Source organism: Cydia fagiglandana, chromosome 1 (genome assembly GCF_963556715.1).
Source record: "Cydia fagiglandana chromosome 1, ilCydFagi1.1, whole genome shotgun sequence".
Classification (NCBI taxonomy): domain Eukaryota; kingdom Metazoa; phylum Arthropoda; class Insecta; order Lepidoptera; family Tortricidae; genus Cydia; species Cydia fagiglandana.
Window position 1 is genome coordinate 7,891,840 of NC_085932.1, and position 24,937 is coordinate 7,916,776.

The 24,937-nt window shown below is 40.2% G+C and overlaps 2 protein-coding genes across 2 annotated transcripts in view; one reads left to right on the top strand and one right to left on the bottom strand.

Annotated features, from left to right (window-relative positions):
* The window catches only part of LOC134663473 (E3 ubiquitin-protein ligase TRIM9), a 287,295-nt gene extending 268,628 nt beyond the window's left edge, over nucleotides 1-18,667 (bottom strand). Inside the window, exons 1-9 of the mRNA XM_063519847.1 lie at nucleotides 17,623-18,667; nucleotides 17,450-17,545; nucleotides 16,155-16,388; nucleotides 15,027-15,174; nucleotides 12,093-12,119; nucleotides 7,663-7,805; nucleotides 3,752-3,890; nucleotides 3,186-3,413; nucleotides 1,484-1,656 (exon numbers count right to left, since the gene is read on the bottom strand). Coding sequence (XP_063375917.1) covers nucleotides 1,484-1,656; nucleotides 3,186-3,413; nucleotides 3,752-3,890; nucleotides 7,663-7,805; nucleotides 12,093-12,119; nucleotides 15,027-15,174; nucleotides 16,155-16,388; nucleotides 17,450-17,545; nucleotides 17,623-18,300 — 1,866 coding nt within the window. The 5' untranslated portion in view covers nucleotides 18,301-18,667. The remainder of the gene's footprint in view (nucleotides 1-1,483; nucleotides 1,657-3,185; nucleotides 3,414-3,751; nucleotides 3,891-7,662; nucleotides 7,806-12,092; nucleotides 12,120-15,026; nucleotides 15,175-16,154; nucleotides 16,389-17,449; nucleotides 17,546-17,622) is intronic.
* Nucleotides 18,668-19,044: 377 nt separating this feature from the next.
* Nucleotides 19,045-21,502, top strand: LOC134670482 (uncharacterized). The gene is made up of 3 exons (XM_063528310.1): nucleotides 19,045-19,328; nucleotides 19,595-19,704; nucleotides 20,770-21,502. The coding sequence occupies exons 1-3, from the start codon at nucleotides 19,262-19,264 to the stop codon at nucleotides 21,319-21,321; spliced, it is 729 nt and encodes a 242-aa protein (XP_063384380.1). The 5' UTR covers nucleotides 19,045-19,261; the 3' UTR covers nucleotides 21,322-21,502.
* Nucleotides 21,503-24,937: the final 3,435 nt, after the last annotated feature.

The window sequence follows — 24,937 nt, forward strand, 5'->3', positions numbered from 1 at the left end:
TCGGTTTTGTAGGAAGTTTCCTTTCTGTACGGTAGTACTATTATTTATTCTGTGCTTTCGATGAATGCGAAAGTAATTTCGTGAAACAATCAGTGTCGTGAAATTCACAGTATCGCAGTGACCCCATCAGCATCGAAGCTACACGTCCGCATAGCGCAGACACTTTCGCGACACTAAGTTTTCACGTCGCATTTACACTACGAAATTAGTTGCATGACACTAATTTCACCAAAAAATAAAAATCGCATATCGGCACGAAATTTATTTGCTTTCATGAAATTAATGCATTCTTTACGAAAATATTAAATTACACGTGAAAATGTAGGTAAAACTAATGTCATGAAATTAATTTCAAGCCACTAATTTTGTAATGTAAAGCGGGATTTACATTACGAAATTAGTGTCATGCATGTTGAAATCAGTTTCACGAAAGTAGTTTCGATATATGCGGAAGTAATTTTGTGAAATAATTAGTGTCGTGAAATTCACAGTATCGCAGTGACCATGGTCGCATCAGCATCGAAGCTACACGTCCGCAAAGCGCAGACACTTTCGCGACACTAAGTTTTCACGTCGCATTTACACTACGAAATTAGTTGCATGACACTAATTTCACCAAAAAATCGCGCAGAGCACGAAACTGATTTGCATTCGTGAAATTAATGCATGCATTATGAAAGTACTAAATTACACGTGAAACTGTTGGTAAAACTAATGTCACGAAACCAATTTCATGACACTAATTTCGTAATGTAAATCCCGCTTAAATCCCTTTAGTCGTCCCGCCCCGTCGCCCCCGTACCGCGCAGGCGAGGATTCAGTTAAGCGGTCGGTCTATAGCAGCCCGTAGGTGCGTTACCTGCGGGGTGTCGTCGACGGTGAAGCGCAGCGTGCCCCGGCCGAGGTCGAGCAGCACGCCCACGGCGGCGCCGCGCGCCACGCCGCCGGCCGCGCGGCCGCCGTGCGCGCCGCCGTGCACGAACCAAGAGCGCCGCGCGTCGATGTACATCGTTACCTGCGGGGTGTCGTCGACGGTGAAGCGCAGCGTGCCCCGGCCGAGGTCGAGCAGCACGCCCACGGCGGCGCCGCGCGCCACGCCGCCGGCCGCGCGGCCGCCGTGCGCGCCGCCGTGCACGAACCACGAGCGCCGCGCGTCGATGTACATCGTTACCTGCGGGGTGTCGTCGACGGTGAAGCGCAGCGTGCCCCGGCCGAGGTCGAGCAGCACGCCCACGGCGGCGCCGCGCGCCACGCCGCCGGCCGCGCGGCCGCCGTGCGCGCCGCCGTGCACGAACCAAGAGCGCCGCGCGTCGATGTACATCGTTACCTGCGGGGTGTCGTCGACGGTGAAGCGCAGCGTGCCCCGGCCGAGGTCGAGCAGCACGCCCACGGCGGCGCCGCGCGCCACGCCGCCGGCCGCGCGGCCGCCGTGCGCGCCGCCGTGCACGAACCAAGAGCGCCGCGCGTCGATGTACATCGTTACCTGCGGGGTGTCGTCGACGGTGAAGCGCAGCGTGCCCCGGCCGAGGTCGAGCAGCACGCCCACGGCGGCGCCGCGCGCCACGCCGCCGGCCGCGCGGCCGCCGTGCGCGCCGCCGTGCACGAACCAAGAGCGCCGCGCGTCGATGTACATCGCCCAGCCTAGCGCGTCGCTTCCTAAACAACAAATAAAACAGATTACCTACAGATTAATGTGACGTTACACGCTATTTTTAACGACGCTCCGATACTAATGCGGTGCTACAAGACTTAAGCGCCGCCGCCATAAGGTACCTTTTCCCGCAGAATGTCACAAATACCATAAAAGATGATGACGTACTAAAAAAATGATATCTGAGGGCCTACCGCGAATCACGTTCGACGTGTTGCTTCTCTGTCACTCTTGTAAATTCGTACGTAAGTGTGACATCAGGCAACCGTCGAACGTGGTTCGCGGTAGGCCCTCTGGACTACGTTAAGCTCGATCGAAGAAGACGCGCAAACCTTCGCTTACTTCAAAGAAATGAAAATGTACAAATGGTGGCCATAATACCTAAAAGGCAATTTCTACCAGTCAATCTTTGGATCACATGTAGACTAGGGTGGGCCGATTTTGTATGGAAGAAAATAAATATTCAAAACTCATATCGTAATAGGTATCAAAAGTTGCGTAATAATGCGTAGATTACAGTTCTAGCAAAAATAATCAAAATAGGTATTATTTTTAGCCCTCTACCAGCCGACGAAGAAAAAAAAATAGGGCAAAATTAAAAAAAATAAAAATATTGGATGGCTCTTATTTATTAAAATTATTATAATATAACATAAATAGACCATTAGCTAACCTAATTCAGTAGTATTTAGCTCTTAATTTTCACTAAAATCATATAATATAACACCCCAACAGTTCATATAAAATACAATTATCACTTTATCGCAAAAAATACGAGAAGGGTCGTTAATATATACAATAAATTTTTAGTTTATATTGAATATGAAAGTAGAACTGCTTAAATATGATAAAAACAGTTTTTGGCATTTTTATTATGCATTTTTACAATTATTCCTATTTTTGTAAACTTAGGCAAAAGTTGCGTTTTATGCTAATTCAGGCATATTACGATGTGCTTTTTCTCATTGGTTTGCTATAAACAGTATATATTTTTATGATCTATTTTATTTTATTGTTCACTAATGGGCCTAGAATAGGATTGAAATACAAATTTGGGCGTCTGCCATATATTAAAAAGTTTTTTCCGAAAAACGCAATTTATGAGTACTTTTTCGACTTCAGAAAAAAATGTTTAGGAGTGTAATTGACGAACGTTAAAATCATGTCGGATGCTTAAGGCATTGCTTTCTTCAAACAAAAAATAAAAATGGAAAAAATTATAATGAAATTTTATTTAAAAAAATATATTTAATTTTTACACTTAATCGTTGGTAGAGGGCTCAAAGTAAATAGCTAGAATTTTTAAATTATTTTTCTCGTTATCTACATAAAATTACGCATCCTTTAGGTGGTATTACATTGCTTATTTCCAATATTTACTCAAACGGCCCACCCTAATGTAGACGTGCCAAATAATAATCAAAAAAAAAAATACGTAAAGATTTTATATATCTGAACATATATAAACTGCAGCAAAATACTTATATTTCACATTTAACACGAAAAATAATGTAAGAAAAAAAAGATTCCATACCGAGCATCTTATCTTTGGCGACGTCGGCGCGCGCCACGCCGAAGGCGGGGTCGGCGTCGCCGTCGTAGTCGTCGAGCACGAGCCGCCAGTAGTGCACGCCGCGCGCCAGCGGCTGGTCGGCCAGCGCCACGCGCGGCTGCCAGCCCGCCGCGCGCGCCGACAGCCCGTCCGCCGACAGCGTCAGCCCCTCGCCGGCCGCGCACCGCAGGTCCCATGTGAACCATGCCACTGCGGAATTTTACTTATCTTTAATATCGCTGAGTGGAATTAGTGAAATCAAGGCAAAATGAAACGAGAATCAAATTTCAAATATACATAGATTAAGTTCAGGGTTAAGCAAAAATGCCCCCGGGAGTTAAAGATTAAACAAATCAACAAACCATTCCAACTAAGTGAAACGTTACGAACTGCGTTAGTGGAACTATAAGAGCAACGCCACATTAAAATTGAACGCAAACATGCTCTCGCGTTTAGTTAAAACTTACAAATCAGGATGAAAAGTAAGAAAATGAATTAAGAAGATGAAAGAAGGATAATGCTAAATAAAAAGGAAGTAGCTTATATACCTGATGAAGTCTGAAGGCCGATGACCTCGCTGTAAGGGCCTTCGCCAGCGCCGTTGAAGGCTTTAACTCGCGCGCTGTAGAGCGAGGCGTAGTGCAGCCCGTCCACCGTGCATATCGTCTCGCGTCCGCAGTACACCTCCTGTATCGTAACATTCAAATTGATGGTTAAAGAGTTGGTTGGCAAAGTTTAGGGACATTTCCATGGTATGAGTTTCTGTACTGTACGATAATCGCTAGGCAAATGTAAATCCTAGTTACGATATCGTACGTCTAATTTCCGACATGATATATTTTTTACAAGCTTTTTACTTTCACCTGACCGTTGTCTGTCTGTCTGTGTGTAATCAAATCTTGCAAGTTAAATTTGATCCACTTCCCGGTTTCCGATTGAGCTGAAATTTTGCATGCATGTATAAATCGGATGACAATGCAATATTATGGTACCATCGAGCTGATCTGATGATGGAGACAGGAGGTGGCCATAGGAACTCTGTGATGAAATAACGCAACCTAATTGTGTTAGTAGGTCAAGAAATGAATGCTCAAAAAACGTTGTAGAGGGAAATGCTAGGAACACAATTTTTGACTCCGTAACTTTGTTTGGACTAGTTAGGAGGTGAACATATCAAAAGTCCCCGGCTGTAGCCCCGCTGCTGGGGGGTAGAGGGGGGTAAGAAGGTCGAATTTTTCGGTTTTTCATTGATATCTTGGAAACTTTGCGTCTTAGCGACATGACTACTAAGACAAACCGAAAGCTGATAAAATTAGTTACAAGTTTTATCCTGTCAAGTTTTTCGATATCATGAATAGTTTTTGAGATACCCGCTCTTGAAAGTTTATTTAGGGATTTTAATTTTATCTTGATATCTACGTCAGTGAAGCTGTTAGGCCATGTTTGGTATCATTTTCGTATAAATCGGGGGTGCTGAATTCATTTATGGTATCACATTGACACCATTCCGAAGTAAAACCAAAATTTAAAAATAAATATTTTTTTAAATCCCTCTTCACGCTTAAACCGCTGAACCAATTTCGTTGAAATTTGGTATAGAAATAGTTTAAATCTCGACACACGACATAGGATAGTTTTTATAACCAAAAGCATCCTTTGAAGGTGTGAAAAGTGGGGTGGAAGTTTGTATGGGGAGTCAATAACCGCTGAACCGGTTTAGATGAAATTTAGGACGGAATACATCTGTGATTTAGATGAAAGTGATATGAAACATGACTTCAAACCTTACCTTGAGCAGTATAAACCTCAGGAATTCAGTTTCGTCGACGAAGTTGAATTCCCCCCATACTCCATTTCACAACTTTAAAGGATGATTATTGAGATAAAAAGTATCTTATGTCCTGTCTTGGGACTCGAAATATCTGTATACCAAATTTCAATTAAATCGGTTGAGCGGTTTAAGCGTGAAGAGGAATTTAAAAAAAAAGGTATTTGTTTAAAGTTTATATGTTTTTTCTTAGGAATGGTGTCAATGTGATACCAAAACTGAATTCAGCACCCCCGATTTATACGAAAATGATACCAAACACGGTCTAACAGCGTCACTAATGTAGATATCATGATAAAATTGAAAGCCCTAAATAAACTTTCAAGAGCGGATATCTCAAAAACTATTCAAGATATGGAAAAACTTGACTGAATAAAACTTGTAACAAATTTTATCAGCTTTTGGTTTGTCTTAGTAGTCATGTCGCTAAGACGCAAAATTTCCAAGATATAAGTGAAAAACCGAAAAATGAGACCTTCTTTCCCCCCTCTACCCCCCAGCACCGGGGCTACGGCCGGGGACTTTTGATATGTTCACCTCCTAACTAGTCCAAACAAAGTTACGTAGTCAAAAATTGTGTTCCTAGCATTTCCCTCTATAACTTCTTATTGCTTGGCCTATAGGGGTTTTTAGAATTGTCTCGATGAGTATTAGTTGTCTGTCGTAAGAAAAGTACAGTCAACGATAAAAGCTTGTACCAAAAATGTAATTTTTGTAAAAACTTATTTATTCTCGTCTTAAGATGCGAGAAACTTGTATCGTGGTAATTACAAGGTATGGCGCGCTGCGCGAAACTTGAGTCGTGTGTTAGGGATATCTCACGGGATAAAAAGGGCTATATAATTTTATTTAAATCACTCTAAAAGATTTTAATGAATGCAAGCTTGGACCATTGCTCCTGCAAAGTTGTAGCTACTATCGCCAGTGACGCCGTGCACTCCCCTATTTTATAACCGGTTTACATTCATAATGACAGGTCATGAGGTCAATTTGATTTTGGATCCTGCAACATGAACCTAATCGTTGCAGTACACCTTTGATATTACTCCTACATTTTAATTTACAGAACTTTTTTCACAATGTTACATAACTAGTCCGTTTAGTACCTATCGGTCAAAAACTTTGTAAGCGATCCAAATCCCGTGTTCAATTGAGCCTAAATTTAGCATACGTAATAGGTATTGGTCTCTAGACGTGGCTTACACAATCACACTGCTAGTGATGCTGTGTGTAGGACACACTACACACAGCATGGGGATGGCTGGAGTGAATAGGGACAAAACTTAAAATGTGATTTACCTTATAATGTTCTTAAAAATACGCACACAAATTGGAACAACATCTACTATAGGGCTACTTGACAGACAAACATGCATAGTCCAAACCAGAAACTGTAATAACGACAAGTAGCAATTAAAAGCATTGTATTATGTGTAGAGTTAAAGGTGACTCAGCTCAGGTAAGAAAGCACATCAAATTGTATGAAAGCATCTCATAACAATCAGTCAGATTAATATAATGTGTATTCTCATTTCTTTTATTGATTTTATTTTCTTTTCCTTTTGTAAGAATTTGATATGTTTTCTCAAAGAGCTACGTATTTGTATAAAGTTATGTACTCACCGAGTATAATTGCATGAATTCTATAGTAATTTAAATTGTATTTTTCTTAATTACTCGTAATGCATGTTAATTATAAGATGTAATAATGTTTTGAAAAGATGTGTCCCGCCGAGTTTGTTGCCGGTCCCATATTGGGATACCCTCCTCCAATTGAGGGGGGATTTAAATCTTCTCGGGGCAGAGGTGTACGGTTGGAGCCCGTAAAGGTTTATTTGACGTTCATAAGCGCATTGTAATATGCCTACTTGAATAAACTATTTTTTATCTTTTATCTTTTTTATGATTTTCAATTGAATGAATTGTATCATTCAATTGAAAATCATCTCTATAACTTCTTATTGCTTGGCCTATAGGGGTTTTTAGAATTGTCTCGATGAGTATTAGTTGTCTGTCGTAAGAAAAGTACAGTCAACGATAAAAGCTTGTACCAAAAATGTAATTTTTGTAAAAACTTATTTATTCTCGTCTTAAGATGCGAGAAACTTGTATCGTGGTAATTACAAGGTATGGCGCGCTGCGCGAAACTTGAGTCGTGTGTTAGGGATATCTCACGGGATAAAAAGGGCTATATAATTTTATTATATACAATTTACCCCAACCATCCCTATTCCAGGGCAAACCGGTATTTGCTCCATACAAAAATACCGGTATTATTGCGTTCTTTTTCGTTCTATGGCTTATTATTTCATTTTTAATTGGACAATCTTATAACACAAAGTCGTTACCTAAATACATGATTCAGTCCTGCGTCATCATCATCATCTCAGCCATAAGACGTCCACTGCTGAACATAGGCGGCATAGGCCTCCCTCTTATGGGGGGTGAATGCCATAATCGCCACGCTTAGCAGGTGGGTTGGCGATCGCAGTCGAGTACACCGAATTTGAGGGACGCTGCTGCCCGTCCACCGGTGGTCTTGGACGTAGTTTAAGGACATACCCAGGTCCGAGTCCAGTCCTACGTAAAGAGCATAAAATAATTCAAAATATAACGGTATAGTGCACTCACCCGGAAGGGCCCGCCGCGGCCGTCGTCCAGCTCGAGCACGTAGCCGCGCACGGCGGAGGGTGCGGACGGCGCGCGCCACGCCAGCGTGCACGAGCAGCCGCGCGCCGCGCACGCCTCCACCGCCATCGTCGGCGCGCCCGGCGCTGCAACAAGACAATAGGGATGTTTCCTCTACTTAAAATAAATTATTTCACACCGTACACGGAATAAAGCACCAGATAATAATTAGAAAAACATAGGCAGCAGTTATTTTTAAGCACTATTTCAATTTAATATATCGGATTCAAATATAAAAAGTAGGTGAGTTGACTGTGACGTCATTACATTCGTTTTCATATAAATTCCATATTAGCAAATCGTTTTGACAGTTCTAAAAAAAGCTGATTTGACTAGTAGGAATGTAGCCTATTCATACATATCATAAATAGTACATTATTGTCGAGGCTCGGAAGTAGATACTTGCAGGGTGAGGATTCGTTTTAAACGGACGATCTTGGGAGTCCGTTTAATTGAATCCGAAGCCAGAAAGTAGCCTTCCAGCCGAGTCATATATAGTGCTTTTCTCAAAAATGGTGCACGAAATATAAATACACTCAGCGTCAAAAAAATCGCACATCTTAACTTTTTGCTTTCAAGCGGTTTTAAACCTTATATTATATAAGGCAAGATAAGACTATTGGGCCTTATTTGAAAGGTTATGAAATCCTCTATTGGAAAATGTCGTAAAATGAACGATCTACTCCATCCAAAAAGAAAATTTTCAGGAAAACGAATCGACGTGTATTCAGGTGTTAAAATTGCAACGAATAAAATCACTACAAAATCAACAGATACAGAAAAACAAACTTAAAACTAAACTTAAACCCTAGTGCTGCCTCCTCTTGCCCTCTGAGTAGCTTCCATGTGATCAGTCATGACTGTCATGAGTGCCACGATGCGTTTTTGAGGAAAGTTGTTCCACACCTCAATAATGGCATTTTGAAGCCTGTCGAGTGTGGCAGGAGAAGGATCAGGCGACCGAACCCGCCGGTTTAGCTTTTCCTAGTGATGTTTGATTGGGTTCAGGTCAGGGCTCCTTGCTGGCCACTCCATAACGGTGATCCCAACCTTCCACAGTTAGTCTCACACAAACAACGCAGTGTGACAGCGGGCGTTGTCATGCATAAACTGGAAGTTGGGTCCAACAAAACCATCACATGGGATCACATGTTCCTCCAAGAACACCGTTATGTAACGCCGAGCAGTCAGGGATCTCTGGCTGTGACCACCTTCAGTGCGGGAAATGCACAGGAGATCAGTTTACTCGTCGATCGAAATGCCGCCCCAGAACATGCGAGATCCGTCCCCTTAGCAGACGGTTTCTTCAGTGCAGGCCTGCGTAAATTGCTCTCCCTGCCTCCTATACAGCCCCCTGCACCTGTCGTTGGTGTAAAGGCACACCCTCGTCTCGTCGGAAAAGAGGACATTCCTCTATTGTTCAAACGTCCAATCTTCGTGCAGTCGGCAAAATTGTTTCCTGGCTAGTCGATGCTATTGTTTTAATTGGGGGCCTGTAGCAGCTCTACGGGGCAACATCCTCTTCTTTTCCGGCTTTCTTCCGATCGTAGAGATGCTTACTGCTGTTTTTTGAGCTGCTTGAAGCTGCTGCTGCAGCTCAACAGCCTCGGAGAAACGGTTCTGCAAAGAGTTCGATACAATGTACCGGTTGTCTCTAGCGGAAGAGCAGTGTTGTCTCCTGATGTAACTACCAGTCACCTGGAACCCCAGCAAGACTCGACGGACTCGGAAACCGCTTATGTTAAATCTTTCAGCAACTTCTTACTGCCATAGTCTTGTTTGCAGCAGTGCCACCTCTTGAGCTGCTCCTTCTGGCCTGGTATCCATGTCCAAGGGTTTTTTCTTGCTGTAACAGTTCATTAGTAAGTTTAGTAACCTCAGTGACCTCTGGAGAGCGAATAAACCATAACTAACCTTTACCCTCCATTTTATACCCATCCCGGATTGCACAACAACGGACCGATTAAAATTGGATCTCGGCCCTTTTTTAAACAAAACGCCTATATTCGGCGATGGTTGTTTTTACGGATAATAACGATTTATCTTTTTAAAGTTCATTAATTGCGCTTTCAAATGATACCAACATTGACAGGGTACAATGCAGTAGATAAGAGCTATATTTGCTTGAAACGAATTTTTGGCGAGGTGCGATTTTTTTGACGCCGAGTGTATAATAGAAATATTTTACAGAAGCAATGTTCTTACGTATATCTTTTCACAGGAAAACGTAGAAAAAATTTAAAAAGTTTGCTTTGCCGCATTTTTATTTTTTTATTTTAAAATAGAAGTGTTTTTTCTGCCGAAAATTGGTATTTTCGTCAGTAAAATACACTTCTATACTGCGTCAAGCAGATCTTGTCAGTAGAAAACGGCGGCAAATTTGAAAAATGTAGGCGCGAAAGGATATCGTCGCATAGAAAATTTGAATTTCGCGCCTTTTCTACTGACAAGATTTCCTTGACCATCTATATTTTAAAATTTAAAAAAATAAAAAGGCGGCAAAGCAAACTTTTTCAATTCTTTTTCAACCTATTTGAGACAGGTAAATAGTCGCGGTACCAACATTATAATAATATAGTCAGACCAAGAAAAGTCTGCAGCGGATTTGATAGCCCACACAGTGCACGTGTTATTTTAAACGTCAAACTTCTATGAAATTATGACGTATAAATAACACGTACACTGCGTGGGCTATCAAATCCGCTGCAGACTTTTCTTGGTCCGAAGAGTCGGACCAAGAAAAGTCTGCAGCGGAACAGGCCCATTAAACAGCCAAACAGATGATTAGTACTTAGAGAAGTACTAATCATCTGTTTGGCTGTTTAATGGGCCTGTTCCTTCATTTGATGTGGCCATTTAAACTTTTAAAAAGTTTGGAACTCGCCAAATAATGAAATTTGTATGCAACATTGTAGTCCCAAAATCGAGACTGCAGTGTTTTTAACTTTTTAATTTTTGACTGACCATAAACTTCGCACTTTGCGACCTATTTTTTAAACGGAAAAGTCTGCTTTGCCGTCCATTTTTGAGAAAAATATTGTAGTTACTTATAAAAAATTATTAGTTTTTAAGTAACTAATCTTATATACATATGTATGGGTAAATATGAAATAAATCATTAATTGAAAATTAACCTTATGAACGCCAATAACATCTTAAATCGTCGTTACTACTCGAGCCCACCGCTCCATGACCAATTATAGGTGTTACAGCTTGGCAAAAAAGAGTAGAAATTAAAAAGTGGCAACACTGTAGTGCCGTCCCTTTCAATCCAACAAATATAAGAAAACGGGACGACACTATAGGAGTGTTGCCACTTTTTAATTTCTACTCTTTTTTGCCAAGCTGTATGATATTACTTATGATGTACGCTGTCAAAGGTCAAAGTAACCTTTTATGAAGAGGGCAGAAGAGGAAAAACTATCCTAAGTTTTTCAGTGCACTTGCTTTTTAGGAAATAGACTTATTTTGAAGTCTAAGATCATGAATCAAAGAGATACTAGTTTTTCTTATAAAAATCGAGCACTGATCCAGAGTGGCGATATTCGCTCGTTGCTCGTCAAATTGCAAACATTAAATCATTCCAAAACCGATTACAAAATTGACTGGTAGTGCATAGGTAGTTTCCATCGTATTTTCACGGAAATGTACGAACGTGTCTTGCTATTTCAGACAGTCTCGGTACAAAAAATACTGAGGTTAACTGAAGACTGATATAATTAATTCCGCTACTCAAACTATAATATAAATATGACACTGATACTTGCACGCGCGGGCTGTAATATGAGATTAATTACGTAGTATGTTGAGTGTGGCCGAAAGCCAGCCGGTTTATTTCGCGCACTACGACCTATTTACCCAATTCCAGTTCACAAATGAGCACAAACCACAGGTATTCCTCTGTAAATTGCATAAACGCGCACTACGACCTATTTACCCAATTTCAGTTCACAAAATTTGTGCCTACAGCTGGCCTACAGGTACCTATTTCTCTATACTGAAATTGGTTAACAAGATCGTTCGTAATAAGATTTCTGGCTTTATATTTTTTCGATTTCAGGATGCGTTAAAATTAAAACCGTTGACTCGCATCTTCTGAATTAAATCGTTGTTTGAATTTTATTATGATTTCCAAATACATTTTCATGATGTAATCAGAAACAATGCCTACTAATATTATTAATGCAAAAATAACGGTCTGTCTGTTTGTTACTCTTCACGCCTAAACTGCTATTAGATGATAGTTTGAGCAAGGGCATAAGATAGTTTTTATCAATCATCATTATCTCACGCAGTCGAAGTCGCGGGCGGAAGCTAAGTAACATTATAATTTATATAACTTATCGGAACATCCAAAATATAAATCGCCATACCTGAGGATCCCATTTCCTTTTCGTCCGCTGCATTCCAAATGTGAGCATTAAAATAGCACAAAGTTATATTCGGCGACCGTTTTATGAACAGTTTGTTGTTAAAACGGGTTCATCTTATTTATAAACCAGATTACGGAGTTTCCTGTTAAACAACAGTTTGACGACTGTTTACAATCGTAGATACCAAACTTCGCCCACCTATAATTTCTCACACTCGCTGTGAGTACAATTAGCGTGATTATTTGTGTCAGATATGCCTACTACACGTACACGATAGGTACAACAAAAAGTATGCTAAGGATATTAGTGTCCGACCGAAACGGGACTTTTTGCTTTTAAGTTTTAAACTGAAGCTTCTGTTTTGACTTACATTCAACCGAACCCGAAACTTTAATAAAGATGTTAAAATAGTGAAAAAAAAACTGTGGTCTTTCTTTTTCGTGCAAGTAGTATAAAAAAGCGCGCGGCAAGTGCATGTTGGACGACGCTTAATCTAATTAAGAACCTAATATGAATTCACTTATAATTATAGAAAACAAGCCAAACGCGATCCGAAAGTGCAATGTTGTAAGTTTCGGCGCGGCTGTTACCTACGTATGGTTCGGCAGTTTTTTGACCGAAACATGACTTTTATGCCGAAACCGAAAATTCGGTCGGACATTAATAATGTAATTTGTAATAATTACAAACCTCGTTCTCAACGCAGGCGTCAATGTAAGCTAAGGGAATAGTTATATTTCTCTGAAGCGGCTACATGCTGATGAAGTGATGACGCACACGACGGTTTCCCCATCAACGCATGACAGGACTGGACGTTAGTCCAGGGCTGCCAGTACATAAATCTTGATTATGCGATCATGTGGCCGCAATTATACGAAATTCGATTGCATTATACGAGTACAAAAAAAAACTATAATTTTAAATCGATTTTTTAATAACTGGTGAATTTCGGTTTTCGGTGCGGTAAGCCCCCAAATTGCGGGGATATTTCTCTTTTACTCCAATGACAGCGTAATAATAGTGACAGAGAAAGATGCCCGCAATTTGCGCACTTGGTTTTTCGCGGTTATAGCCCGCGTTGACGTGTATTTAAGTAGTTGCCGTTCCATTAAATCGTATAACAGTAACAGTAATCGTGTAACAGTAGTTTTTTTTTTTGCTTTTTTTTGTTTCTTTTTTTGCATTATGGTACGGAACCCTTCGTGCGCGAGTCCGACTCGCACTTGCCCGGTTTTTTGAAGCATTGACAGTAGTTTAACATCGGTGTTTTTTAACCGACTTCCAAATCCCAAAGGAGGAGGTTATCAATTCGGTTGTATGTTTTTTTTTATTATTTTTATTTTTTATGTTTGTTACTCCATATCTCCGTCATTACTGGACCGATTTTAAAAATTCTTTTTTTGATTGCATGTATATGCATACAGATTGGTCCCGTTTTTGTCAAAATCCAGTTCTGATGATGGGATCCATGAGGAATCGACGGAACTCCTCAAATCTTAAAGGCATACATATAGTGATTTTTGTGTTTTTATCAACAAATCAAGCATATACATTCAAAAACGTGACATTTGATGAAGTGGAACTGCTGATGATGATCAGAACGGAACTCTTCAACGACGCATAGTTCACCTTTGGCGATTTGTCCTCTTCCTTATGTTTGTTAAGCAAGTTAAGTTTTTAAGCAACATTTTTGTCAAGCTTGAGTTCTGATGATGGGATCCATGAGAAATCGAGGGAACTCCTCAAATTTTAAAGGCATGCGTATAGAGGTTTTTGTATTTTCATCAGAAAATCAAGCATTTTCATTCAAAACTGTCGCATTTGATGGAGTGGAACTGCTGATGATTATCAGAACGGAACTCTTCAACGACGCATAGTTCACGTTTGGCGATTTGTCCTCTTCGTTATGTTTGTTAAGCAAGTTTGGTTTTTAAGCCACATTTCTGTCAAGCTCGAGTTCTGATGATGGGATCCATAAGGAATCGAGGGAACTCTTCAAATCTTAAAGGCATACTTACATAATTTTCTGTATTTTCATCATAAAATCAAGCATTTACATTAAAAACTGTTGCATTTGATGAAGTGGAACTGCTGATGATGATCAGAACAGAACTCTTCAACGACGCATAGTACACGTTTGGTGATTTCGAATTTCGATTTTGACTTGGACTGGGACCCGGACTCGTACCCGGATCCGGTTCGGAACCGGACCTGAACTCGGACTCGGACTTGGACCCGGACTCGGACCCGGACTCTGACCCGGACTCGGACCCAGACTCGGACCCGGACTCGGACCCGGACCCGGACTCGGACCCAGACTCGGACCCGGACTCGGACTCAGAGACCTGGACCTTGACCCGGAAAATCACTATGATACCTAAACTAAATAAACCGCTATGATTACCTACCATAAAATGTAGGTATATAGTATGATGATGCCAAACCCCTCCCGCTCAAACCCCCGTACACCGCATGGCATGTGCCGTTAAGTAGGTTAGGTTTGAACTGCGATCCTCACAGACCAAACAAAATTGGGTTAGGTTTGGTTAGAACTGCGGGCTTTACAGAAACGAAATGCTACTAGAAAAGTGGGTTTGATTAGGTTCGAACTACGATCCTCACAGAACTGAACTGCAATCAGAGAAGTGGGTTAGGTTAGGCTAGAACTACGACCCTTACGGAAACGAAATGCTACTAGAAAGTACTGGTTTTACCTCCTTTTCTACATAGTGCACCATCTACCATAATCTTTCACCGGGCCCCATAGAAGTCGGTTTTTTTTTCTTAAAAATTATTTTCGTATCCAATTATACCGATTGACCAACTATACGACATGTATACGAAAATAATTTCATTATACGAATTTCGTAGCCTATTATACGATCTGGCAGCCCTGCGTTAGTCACTCTCTCACACACACGGGGGGGGACTCACGGATGCACTCGACGAAGTTCATGGCGCGCACGGTGCGCAGCACGGGCTCGATGTCCAGCGTGAGCGCCGGCGGCTGCGGTGGCGGCTCCAGCGCCGCGCACAGCGTGCCGCTCGTCTCTTGCGCGCGCGCTGACAGGATGCTGCCCACCTGTGTACAATTATCGCTATATTAGGGAGCAGTTGTCCTAACATTTTCAGTGCTTTCAAAAATATTATGGCAGTTATCCTTAGTGCTATGTCTCAACAAATATAAAGAGGTCTAGGAATACACACCGGGACACGTGATGGTATCATTTTGCTGCAGTACATAAGCAAAACAAACCTCGATTGTGGTTAACCTCGCCTTTTAAGTACAGACATATATGTAATTGATATGACTCACTTTGTTTACTTTTATCTGTCTAATCTAAACAAGAAATATTTGTTTATGTACCTTTTCCAACATAACAAATACCTATCTAATAAATTATTAGTCAACAACATCTTATCTTATTGCTAGGTGAGTAATAGCATCCATGCAAATAAAAGCAACTTCGATAAATATTGAATACCTAAATAATAACACATAAAAATAATCTATAGACTTAGAGAGTGATAAAGTATATTCAATACATTCATACATCTATATAATAGGTACGAAGCAAAGCAGGTTGGCTCTATTGATTAGCCTCAATAGTGTTTTGATATCAGATATCAGTGACACAGATTGATAAACAATCGCTAGGTACACTACACACGCGCCTTATGATATCAGACTATACAATTTTAGCTATGACTAGTATTCTAGGCTAATGTTTACTTTATCTGTTATATCTGTTATGTAAAGATCTGTTAGAAAATTCCTTTATACTGATGACATAGCACGGCTTTGCAGCAAAGACGACCTACTTATTTCAGATACCTAACACATTACGATAAGCAGTATCCTTTTGGTATACTATTTTAGTTTTAATTTTTATTAATTTATATGTAAATTTTCTACGGGTGTAACTTGCCTGTCAATAAACTAAAAATATTGCCTGACTATAAAAAGCATCCAAGGACGAATTTGGTAAGTGCGTGGCGCTTACCAAATACGCGTAGTGGCACGGTATTCATGTCTATTAATCCTGATATGATATACTCTACCTGTAGGAAGGCAGCATGGTCAGCCTCCTTGAGCGCCTCAATGGAGAAGTGCAGCAGCGCCGTGGCCTCCCTAAGCTTGTGTGAGGCCTGTGCGGACCTGGCCCGCGCGTCGGCCGCGGCCTGTGCGCGGGTCGCCCTTGCTGCTCGGACCAACTCCTCACGCCGCTGTCCCAGAGCGCGGGATACCTCCGCGCATGCTTGTTCAATCTGCCGCTCTAGCTCAGAGCATGATTCCTACAAGATATACATATAAGATATAATGCATTATACTATGTACTTAATTATTTAGCTAGGTCATGGTCTATGAACAAGTTTAAATTGAGTGTATCGACCATGGAGACAATAATTTTTAGGAACTGCATCATAGATCTTATATTATATGGAGATCCATATCAGGGATGTGGCGTATTATGCAGATTTTTTGACATCCGCGGATGCGGATGTCAAGATTTGGTACTTATAAACGTCAAATATTAAAATTTTAGTAATTTTTACTATAAAAAACGAAATGTTTACTATTTGAGCAAGAATATAGGTGCGTTTTATTTAATAAACAGTAACTTGGCCAACTTTTCGAGATCTAGACGATTTCGTTATATATAATGACGAAATTACCTAGCACTTGCGGCGCCGCTAAGACGTTCCTGTTACCGACTTGGTTACAGATTTTATGCAGATGCAGATGCGGATGTTGAAAATAATGCCAATGTTCCGCGGACGTGGATGCGAATATTCGCAACATCCCTGATCCATATAAGAACTATGATGCAGTTCCTTTTCCCTAGAAAAATGTCTACTGTAATTTGACCGTAGTTATGCAGAAAACGACCAACTCAATTTTTTTATCAATGCAGAAAGCTACTAAGTTAGGGTGTAAGTCACTTTGACAAAAATAAAAAGTTGGTCGCTTTCTACAGAACTACGGTCATTTGGTAGACCTATATATACAAAAATGTTTAATTGTTTTTTTATTGTGCCTTTGGTTCACAGAAGAGTTCAACAATATGCTATGACAAACAGGTTTAATAATTATGTAAATTCATTTAGATCGGTACAAATATATTGGGTAAAGTTAAGGCTCATTTTAATTCCATTAAATCAGAGGCTTAATTGCACCCAGTTTAGTTGTGAGACCAATCTAATAAGAATTTATCACCACACCAGCTGGCAAACACTCACTTTATTCTTCTAAAACAGAGTTGGTTTGCTTGCTCATATCAGAATTAGGGGTTAAACAACAATTATGCTTCCTTGTAAAATTAAACTTAAACCATGGATAACTGTAGAATACTTACACCTACTTGTTCACTTGAGCCTTTTACTACTTGGATATATTCAGTCATAGCCTTGGCCTTTTCTGAAAGCTGTTGCAATGCTTGTGAGAGTTCAGTCTGCAAAAAAAAAAACAGTTGTAGGATATGAGGTAAAGGTATTAAACAAGATACAGCACAAAAATAGTGAAGATTACCTTATGTGCTCTAGCAGCACTCGATAAGGGCTGTGTGACATGTGCAGAGTGCCTTTCAGCCACACACCGCTGGCACACGGGGACTAGACAGCTGTTGCAGTACAGCACCGGAGGTGAGCCATGGTCAGCGCATGTTGTGCCTAGGGTTCTCAGCTCGTGTTGAGCAAGTGGACCGCGGGTGGGATGCCATGCGTCCCTGCAGCTAGCGCAATACCGGACCGAGCATTGCTCACACCGCACAACCGCCGCCCGGCGCTCCCCCTCGCACATCTGACAGGCCTCCTCAGCCGGCGGAGCTCCGGCCACGCCGCCGAAACGCTCAACAATAGTTCGCATAACGCGAAACGGCGGAAGGCCTTCAGCTCCATTGTCATCTAGGAACACTTGCTTGTTGCATGTAGGGCATGTCAAAGTGAATGCGGCGCTCTGATACGCAGCGGCGGCGGGCGTGCCCGCAAAGCTATTAGGCCGGGAGCCGCAGACCACACCGCTGTCCGTCTCACTCGACACCGACGCCTTGTCCGCCTCCTGATAGTCAGTCGATGATGCACCGTCATTCTCATGTACCGGACTTTGCAGATTCACCCCACATAAACGACAAAGAGCATGCCCGCAAGGCAGTAGCACTGGTTCTCGGTAAAATTCCTTACAAACGAAGCACCGTAATTCTTCTTCCATTATTAGGCCTAGTACAAAACGTGTTTCCTGAGCACTGCACCCATCAAATTCCGTTTATTATTGGTTTGTTAACGGATTGCTTATTATTCTTTCTAGTGTTGCTAAATAGTAGTAATAAAAACCAGGGTCACTGGTAAATGCCGCGGCCCTCATGGACGTGATCATGTTGCACAAAAATTTCTGGTCCTAATACTTATATCAATACGTGTAAATTAAGTAACTAGTATGCTGTAAGTACTAAGTCAAAGTCTTCTTTCGTCTATTTTATCTTAATCAATTGTTACACTTGTTATGAACTAAATACTTTTATAAAAATAAACAATGGTTACAACATCCATAGCCCAAATGTAAGTCGTTGAATGACCAATGAATGACTTGACTGACTGACTGAACTGAACTAAACCACCTATATACTTTTTGAACTAAAATAAATTTTGTAGACGGTTTGTAGGGATGGGAATTGAATGGAAAGAACGAAATGAGGGCTTTGTTGAACATGTTGAACATATGTTGAATATATGTTGAATGCGTTGAATGTGAAACATGTGAAAGATAGAGTTTTGTTTGTTGTCTGTGAATAATGGAATCTACAATATACGTATTATCAACTTTTCCATTTAATAACCTATAGATAGAAACAAGGATAAAGCTATCTGTCGCGAGTGTCGCGTATATTGCTATCTCACACTGACACGCTATGGCACATTGGCATGTTTTTTTGGGTGTTTGTTGTGAACCTTTATTGTTGTTTTGACACTTGACACTGACGTTCGAAGGAATTGCGGTTTGATAAAATTACAATTTATGTTTTTACACTAATTTTCACTTGTTATACGGTAACTGTATGACGTAATTCATTAGTTAAAACATACCTTACTTTGAATAATTAATTGTTTAGTTAAATGGTATTGCAACCACAGTAAAAAGTAATAGGATTTCAACAACTTCAAAACCAGCAACAATGGAAGCCCTATCATCAGATGATAGTTGCGATTCCGAAGTGAAGAATATGAAAAGTCAGCTAACCGGTAATCATCTCTTAATTTTTTGCTAAATTTATTATAAAGTAGGACTATTCTTCTACCTCAGAAGTACGTTGTTATTGTCTGACGGGTTGTTTCGAACATATTATAAAGCCTATGACATACATTGTATACAAACATCTAATAATACCTATTACACAAATTAATTACTAAATGAAAAAAAAAATAGCGTTTGGGTCTCAGGAGGTTGAAACATAATTTTCTATTGACAATGACAACTTTGAAATGAATAAGTCATTTAATTTTTGCAGAGTTTGGATTAGAGGATGAAAACCTAAGCAAAGAAGAAATGAGTGATTTATTGAAAGCTTTGAAAAATTCTAAGTCAACTGCTGTGGAGGATGAAATCTCTCGACAAAAGGTATTTATTAACATGTTTTGACAATGGCAAACAAGCATGGCTCACCTCATATTAAGCTAACACTGTGTCACACAACTGTTGCCTGCCCTGTAAACATAAATAAGCAATAATTTACTGTGTAACTGGAGCTATAGCAACCTCACAATCAGATATTACAGTAGACTCTCGTTAATTCAAACCTGCGATAATTCGAACCTCTCTATAATTCGAAGTTATCACGAGTTCCCTAGAAAATCTCTTTATATTTCGAAATAATTCAATACATTTTTAAGCACTTGGTAATTCGAACAAAAATCATCGCTACGTAACAAAACGACGCGTTAAGTCGAACTCATAGGCATCAAACACTCGACAATTCTAAGTTATCAGATTGCAGAGGTAAGTGTAAGTACCCTTACATTTTGAGACAAGTTCACGTTCATCGTTGCATGAGCATTTGTTATTGTAAAATCATTTCTGGCACTAGGTATTTCTGATAAAAAAAAGTTATTGATCAGTCTCAGCAATGTGCTTTGAAGCAAACTAATACAAACTTCTTCTCAAAGACAAATAATTAATTCACATTATGTATGTGCATGTAAATATGTACCTCTAACCTTTGGATATTGTTATACAATTAGCAGTTAATAAATCATAATTGATGATTACTCAATTATTCGAACTTTCATCTTTTTTCTCTCAAAAATTTCGAACTATTTGATATTTCAAACTCTCGATAATTCATAATATTTTAAAAGTCCCTTGAGTTTCGAATTAACGAGAGTCGACTGTACTATAATCAGGAACAAAAACTAGTTGCTACGCTGTGACAGTTTGATCAATTAAATTGTCTTCATAATTATTTTAGTAGAAAATAATTTTTAAGACAAATTGATAAACTCCTCTTTAAGTCCCTGTTAGGAAACGGTACTAATCATTCTGAATGCCAGCTATAGGTAGTTGCATTTATTTAGTAAATATTTTTGTCATGGGTATTTAATTACATAATTGACCACTAACCAGTAAAAAAAAAGGTTAGTTATAAGTGCAGTACTGGTTTATCATTGGCCACTTGTATACTTATAGGATGAAGTGATGGAATGTGACGCAGCACCTAGGAAGCAGATGAAGAGGAGATATTTAAATGTAAAGGACAGAAGAATGCCGTGGAGTGTGCTACCCAGCAACATCACACAGGCCGAGAAGGCCCAGGCCCTGGCTGTTTACATCAAAATGATGTCCATAAACAACTACCGCCAAGCTAGGCTATCTGCTAATTTCACTGTGTGGCCTCCTCCAATTCAGATTGTGGAGGAAACCACCAGAGTTCAGCCAGTACGGTCAACAAGGAGCGGACGCTCCGTGCCTGTCTACGCAGGTTTTGATGATGACTCTTCCGATTTAGATTTTGTTATTACTAAGACTAAAAAGAGAAAGATATCAAACAGTGATCCAAACGATAAAGATGGAGTATATTCTAATAAAGTGATTAGTTTAAAACGGAAACCTTCCAAAGATGAGAACATGCGGCCAGTAAAAGAGCAGAAAATGAATGCGGTCCAAGAGTGCAATAATGAAACTGTTGCAATAAATAGTTTGAAACCTAAAAAGGAACTTTTCACTTTAATTGAAGACTGAACTTAGTGAACTTGCAACTTTGGTCCCTCAATATAATTACTAGTTGCTACTAATTTAATTTACCCGATTGTTGTAAGTGTGGTGCATAAAGACAAAATACCAATATGTAATTATTTAAATTAGCTTATAATATAAAGAACTTATACTAGTTTGCGTAAATAAAAGTTCGAAATTTGGTAAATGGTTTGTTATTCATATTACAGTAAAAACATATATACTTGCTCTGAAAACATAAAAACTCAAAAATGCGCGTTTCCCAGAAGACCTAGCTAGATCGATTTTTCTAAGAAAACCTCCATACAGCAAATTTCCTCGAAATCGGAGCCGTTTCCGAGATCCCCGAAATATACCTTCCTATAAATAAATATATATACAGGAAGTGCTCGTTGTACCTTTAGTACATAAATATATATAAGATATAAGATTCATTGCCAGCAACCCGTTCTCTGTTTCGGCGCTTTTCGCTATAATCAGTATTTCCTGTTATCCGTGTGTTATCCACGACGCACGTAGCGCGTAGGTAGCGCTGGCACTGGATGTATTATGTTATTTAAAAGGTTTTGCGGAGCCCTAGGGCTCCGCGGAAAACACTTTGAGAATGGCTGGATTAAATGATTAATTGGTACCAGATTGATTGCCTTAAGGCGATTTAATAATCGCACTTGACATAGGAATAGAATAGGCAAGCGAAAGCAGCCATTATTAATTATTACCTATTGATTTGGAGTTACAGCGAGAAGATCAGAGATGTGACAATAGTTATTTGTTTTACAAGGGGGCAAAGTTGTTGTTTAACCGCTCGTGCTAATATTGATACCCGAGCAAGCGAAAGATTCCAAAATTGAACCACGAGCGTAGCGAGTGGTTCGGAAAATGGAATCTTGAGCGTTGCGAGGGTTTCAAAGCACAAGGGTTAAACAAAATTTGCCCCCGAGTGAAACACAAAATTTTTCACCTCACCAACTCGAAGCAAATAATAAATGTAATAAATAATTTGGCCAAGTCCGAGATAGCTCGAGGCATTTAGTGTTCCGTACGGCTACCATCAGTTTGGCATTGACATAAACGATATCGTGAACGTAATTTACTTCCTATAGGTATATCTCTTTCGCACTAATATGTCAGTACGAGCGAGATGCATAGAAAGTAAATTACGTTCACGCCCACGGTAGCGTTTATGTCAATGCCAAACTGATGGTAGCCGTACCGCTCGCATCGTTACATTTTACAGAGGTTGTTTGCCTGTTTTTAGGATACCGTATTCAACTACACACACAGAACAATAGTACAAAGTGTCTAAGTGCGAAGGCCGAAGGCCGAGCTTTAGCAAAATGTCATCGCTTTAGCACAGAGCAATAGTACAAGTGTCTAAATGTGAAGGGCAAAGGCCGACCTCCGCGTAGCCCGAAGGCCCGAAGCGTCCAGGATGTCAGTGCTTTAACACAGAACAATAGTACAAGTGTCTAAATGCGAAAGCCGAAGGCCGAGCTCCGCGTAGGGCTGAAGGCCCGAAGCGTCCAGGATGTTAGTACTTAAACACAGAACAATAGTATAAGTATCTAAATGCGAAGGCCGAAGGCCGAGCTCCGCGTAGGGCCGAAGGCCCGAAGTGTCCAGGCTGTCAGTTCTGTGTTTAACCACTGACATCTTGCAGGCTTCGGGCCTTCGGCCCTACGCGGAGCTCGGCCTCCGGCCTTCGCATTTAGACACTTGTATTATATAATTACCTGTGTTTAGAACTGACCTCCTGGATGCTTCGGGCTTTCGGCCCAATGCGACTTCAGCCTTTGGATCTTGTTACTTAGACACTTGTACTTAAAAATACTTGGAAAAGTTACGGGAGGCGCGCGTCTGTCGGACGCTTCGGATCTTCGAATCGCTCCTTCGGCCTTTGCATTTAGTTAGATTCTTGTACTATTGCTTTGTGTTTGAATACCGAAGTCGAGCATCTCGCGAATGCTTGATGTATTATAATAATTTAGAGTAAGGCCAAGCGCGCACCACGATTATTTGTCCTGCGATAATTTTGTCGCAGAAATGCAACGTATGTGTTTATATGTTAGTGCGCGCATATGCGACAAAAAAATCGCAGCGATTTTAAAATTGTGATTTGTCACATTTTTCCGCGATTGTTCGCGACGCGATTGTCGCAAAGTGAATTGCAGCATGCGGAGTTATATGGCCCCGCGCGCACTATGATAATAAAATCGCACCCCGGCGGCCGGACCTCAGTCGGCATTTCGCTCTCCAAACCCCAACATCTCGGCACCTGCATCTCCAATGGAGTCTCAAAATGAGACGCTAGATGTTGACCATTTAATTATGGAAATAGACGGGGATCACCTTTGTGTTATAAATGCTCAAAGTCATACAGCAATCGCATATTAAAGACACGTTTCATGACAAGCGACTGGTACGAAATCCATGTTGAGAATGAACAAATCGTCGACTTTTTCATCGCAGTGCGCGCAGTGAATTTTCTGCGATATATTACAGCGCGATTCTAAAATCGTGTCGCAAAAATTAATATCGTGGTGCGCGCTTGGCCTATAATACCTTAAATGTATACTCCTTCAATTTGAATTTAGAACTCATTATTATTTTTTATTTGATTTTGTTTCTATATATGCCATATATATAGACTTTAATATTATTTAGAACTGCTAAAAAACAAGATCGGCTTACTTTAAATATTTCGTCAATTTTACCTTTGTTTCTAAAAACTGTGATATTAAAATTATTTTCTCGTAACAGGACTGAGGGGCTACCGCGAAAACCGAAATTCGCAATTTGCGGGGATCTTTCTCTTTTACTCCAATGAAGGCGTAATTAGAGTGACAGAGAAAAATGCTCGCAATTTGCGAACTTCTATTTTCGCGGTTATAGCCCTGAATCTTGTTGCTCACCGATCCGTTCAAAAATATACATAAGAACTGAATATAATTAATAGATTTTATAATTATACAATTAATACAGAAATGTAATGGTACTTAATGAAAAGGAATATTGTGTATATTGTTTCGACGAATCAGATACTCTCAATAAAATCTATACATGAGGCCAAAGCTGTTCATAAATATTAAATGACTTTATTATCTCTATACGCCTTACTAACTCTATGTGTCCTATTGTGGAAAAAAAAAACACAACGACAGTCAAGAACGGAATTCTTAATTTGAATTTATCAGATTTTTGATATGCCTAGTCCATTGGTTGGAAAGCCCGTTCGAAATTGAAACTTATTTGCAATATAATAAGGTCGCATTTTGTAGATCTCTCTCATACTTATAGTAGGCTATTGAGATAAAATTAAATATCCCACAAAAATAAGCAAGCAGAATTAAACCTTGTGTTAAAGACATAAGTCATAAATTTCAATGCCAAAGTTTTAACTAAGGATGTTTCTCGCCTAATATGAATTGACCAGTGTAAGCATCAGTTAGCTAGCCCTAAGCAACCAAAGGTCAAGCTGCAGTTGAAAAACTAATAAAGATAAAGTTAAGCTGATAATTTTCCCGCCGTCTCCATGCTTCTTTAAGTTGGGTATTGACTGGTCAGCTGCCTGTTAGCTATAGTTTTCGCGAAAATCGCCAGGACAGAGGTGAAAATTTTTGTA

Coding starts and splice junctions, on each gene's coding strand:
- LOC134670482 (XM_063528310.1), top strand. CDS start 19,262: ATGGAAGCCCTATCATCAGATGATAGTTGCGATTCCGAAGTGAAGAAT. Junction 19,329..19,594: donor TATGAAAAGTCAGCTAACCG/GTAATCATCTCT, acceptor TAATTTTTGCAG/AGTTTGGATTAGAGGATGAA. Junction 19,705..20,769: donor ATGAAATCTCTCGACAAAAG/GTATTTATTAAC, acceptor GTATACTTATAG/GATGAAGTGATGGAATGTGA.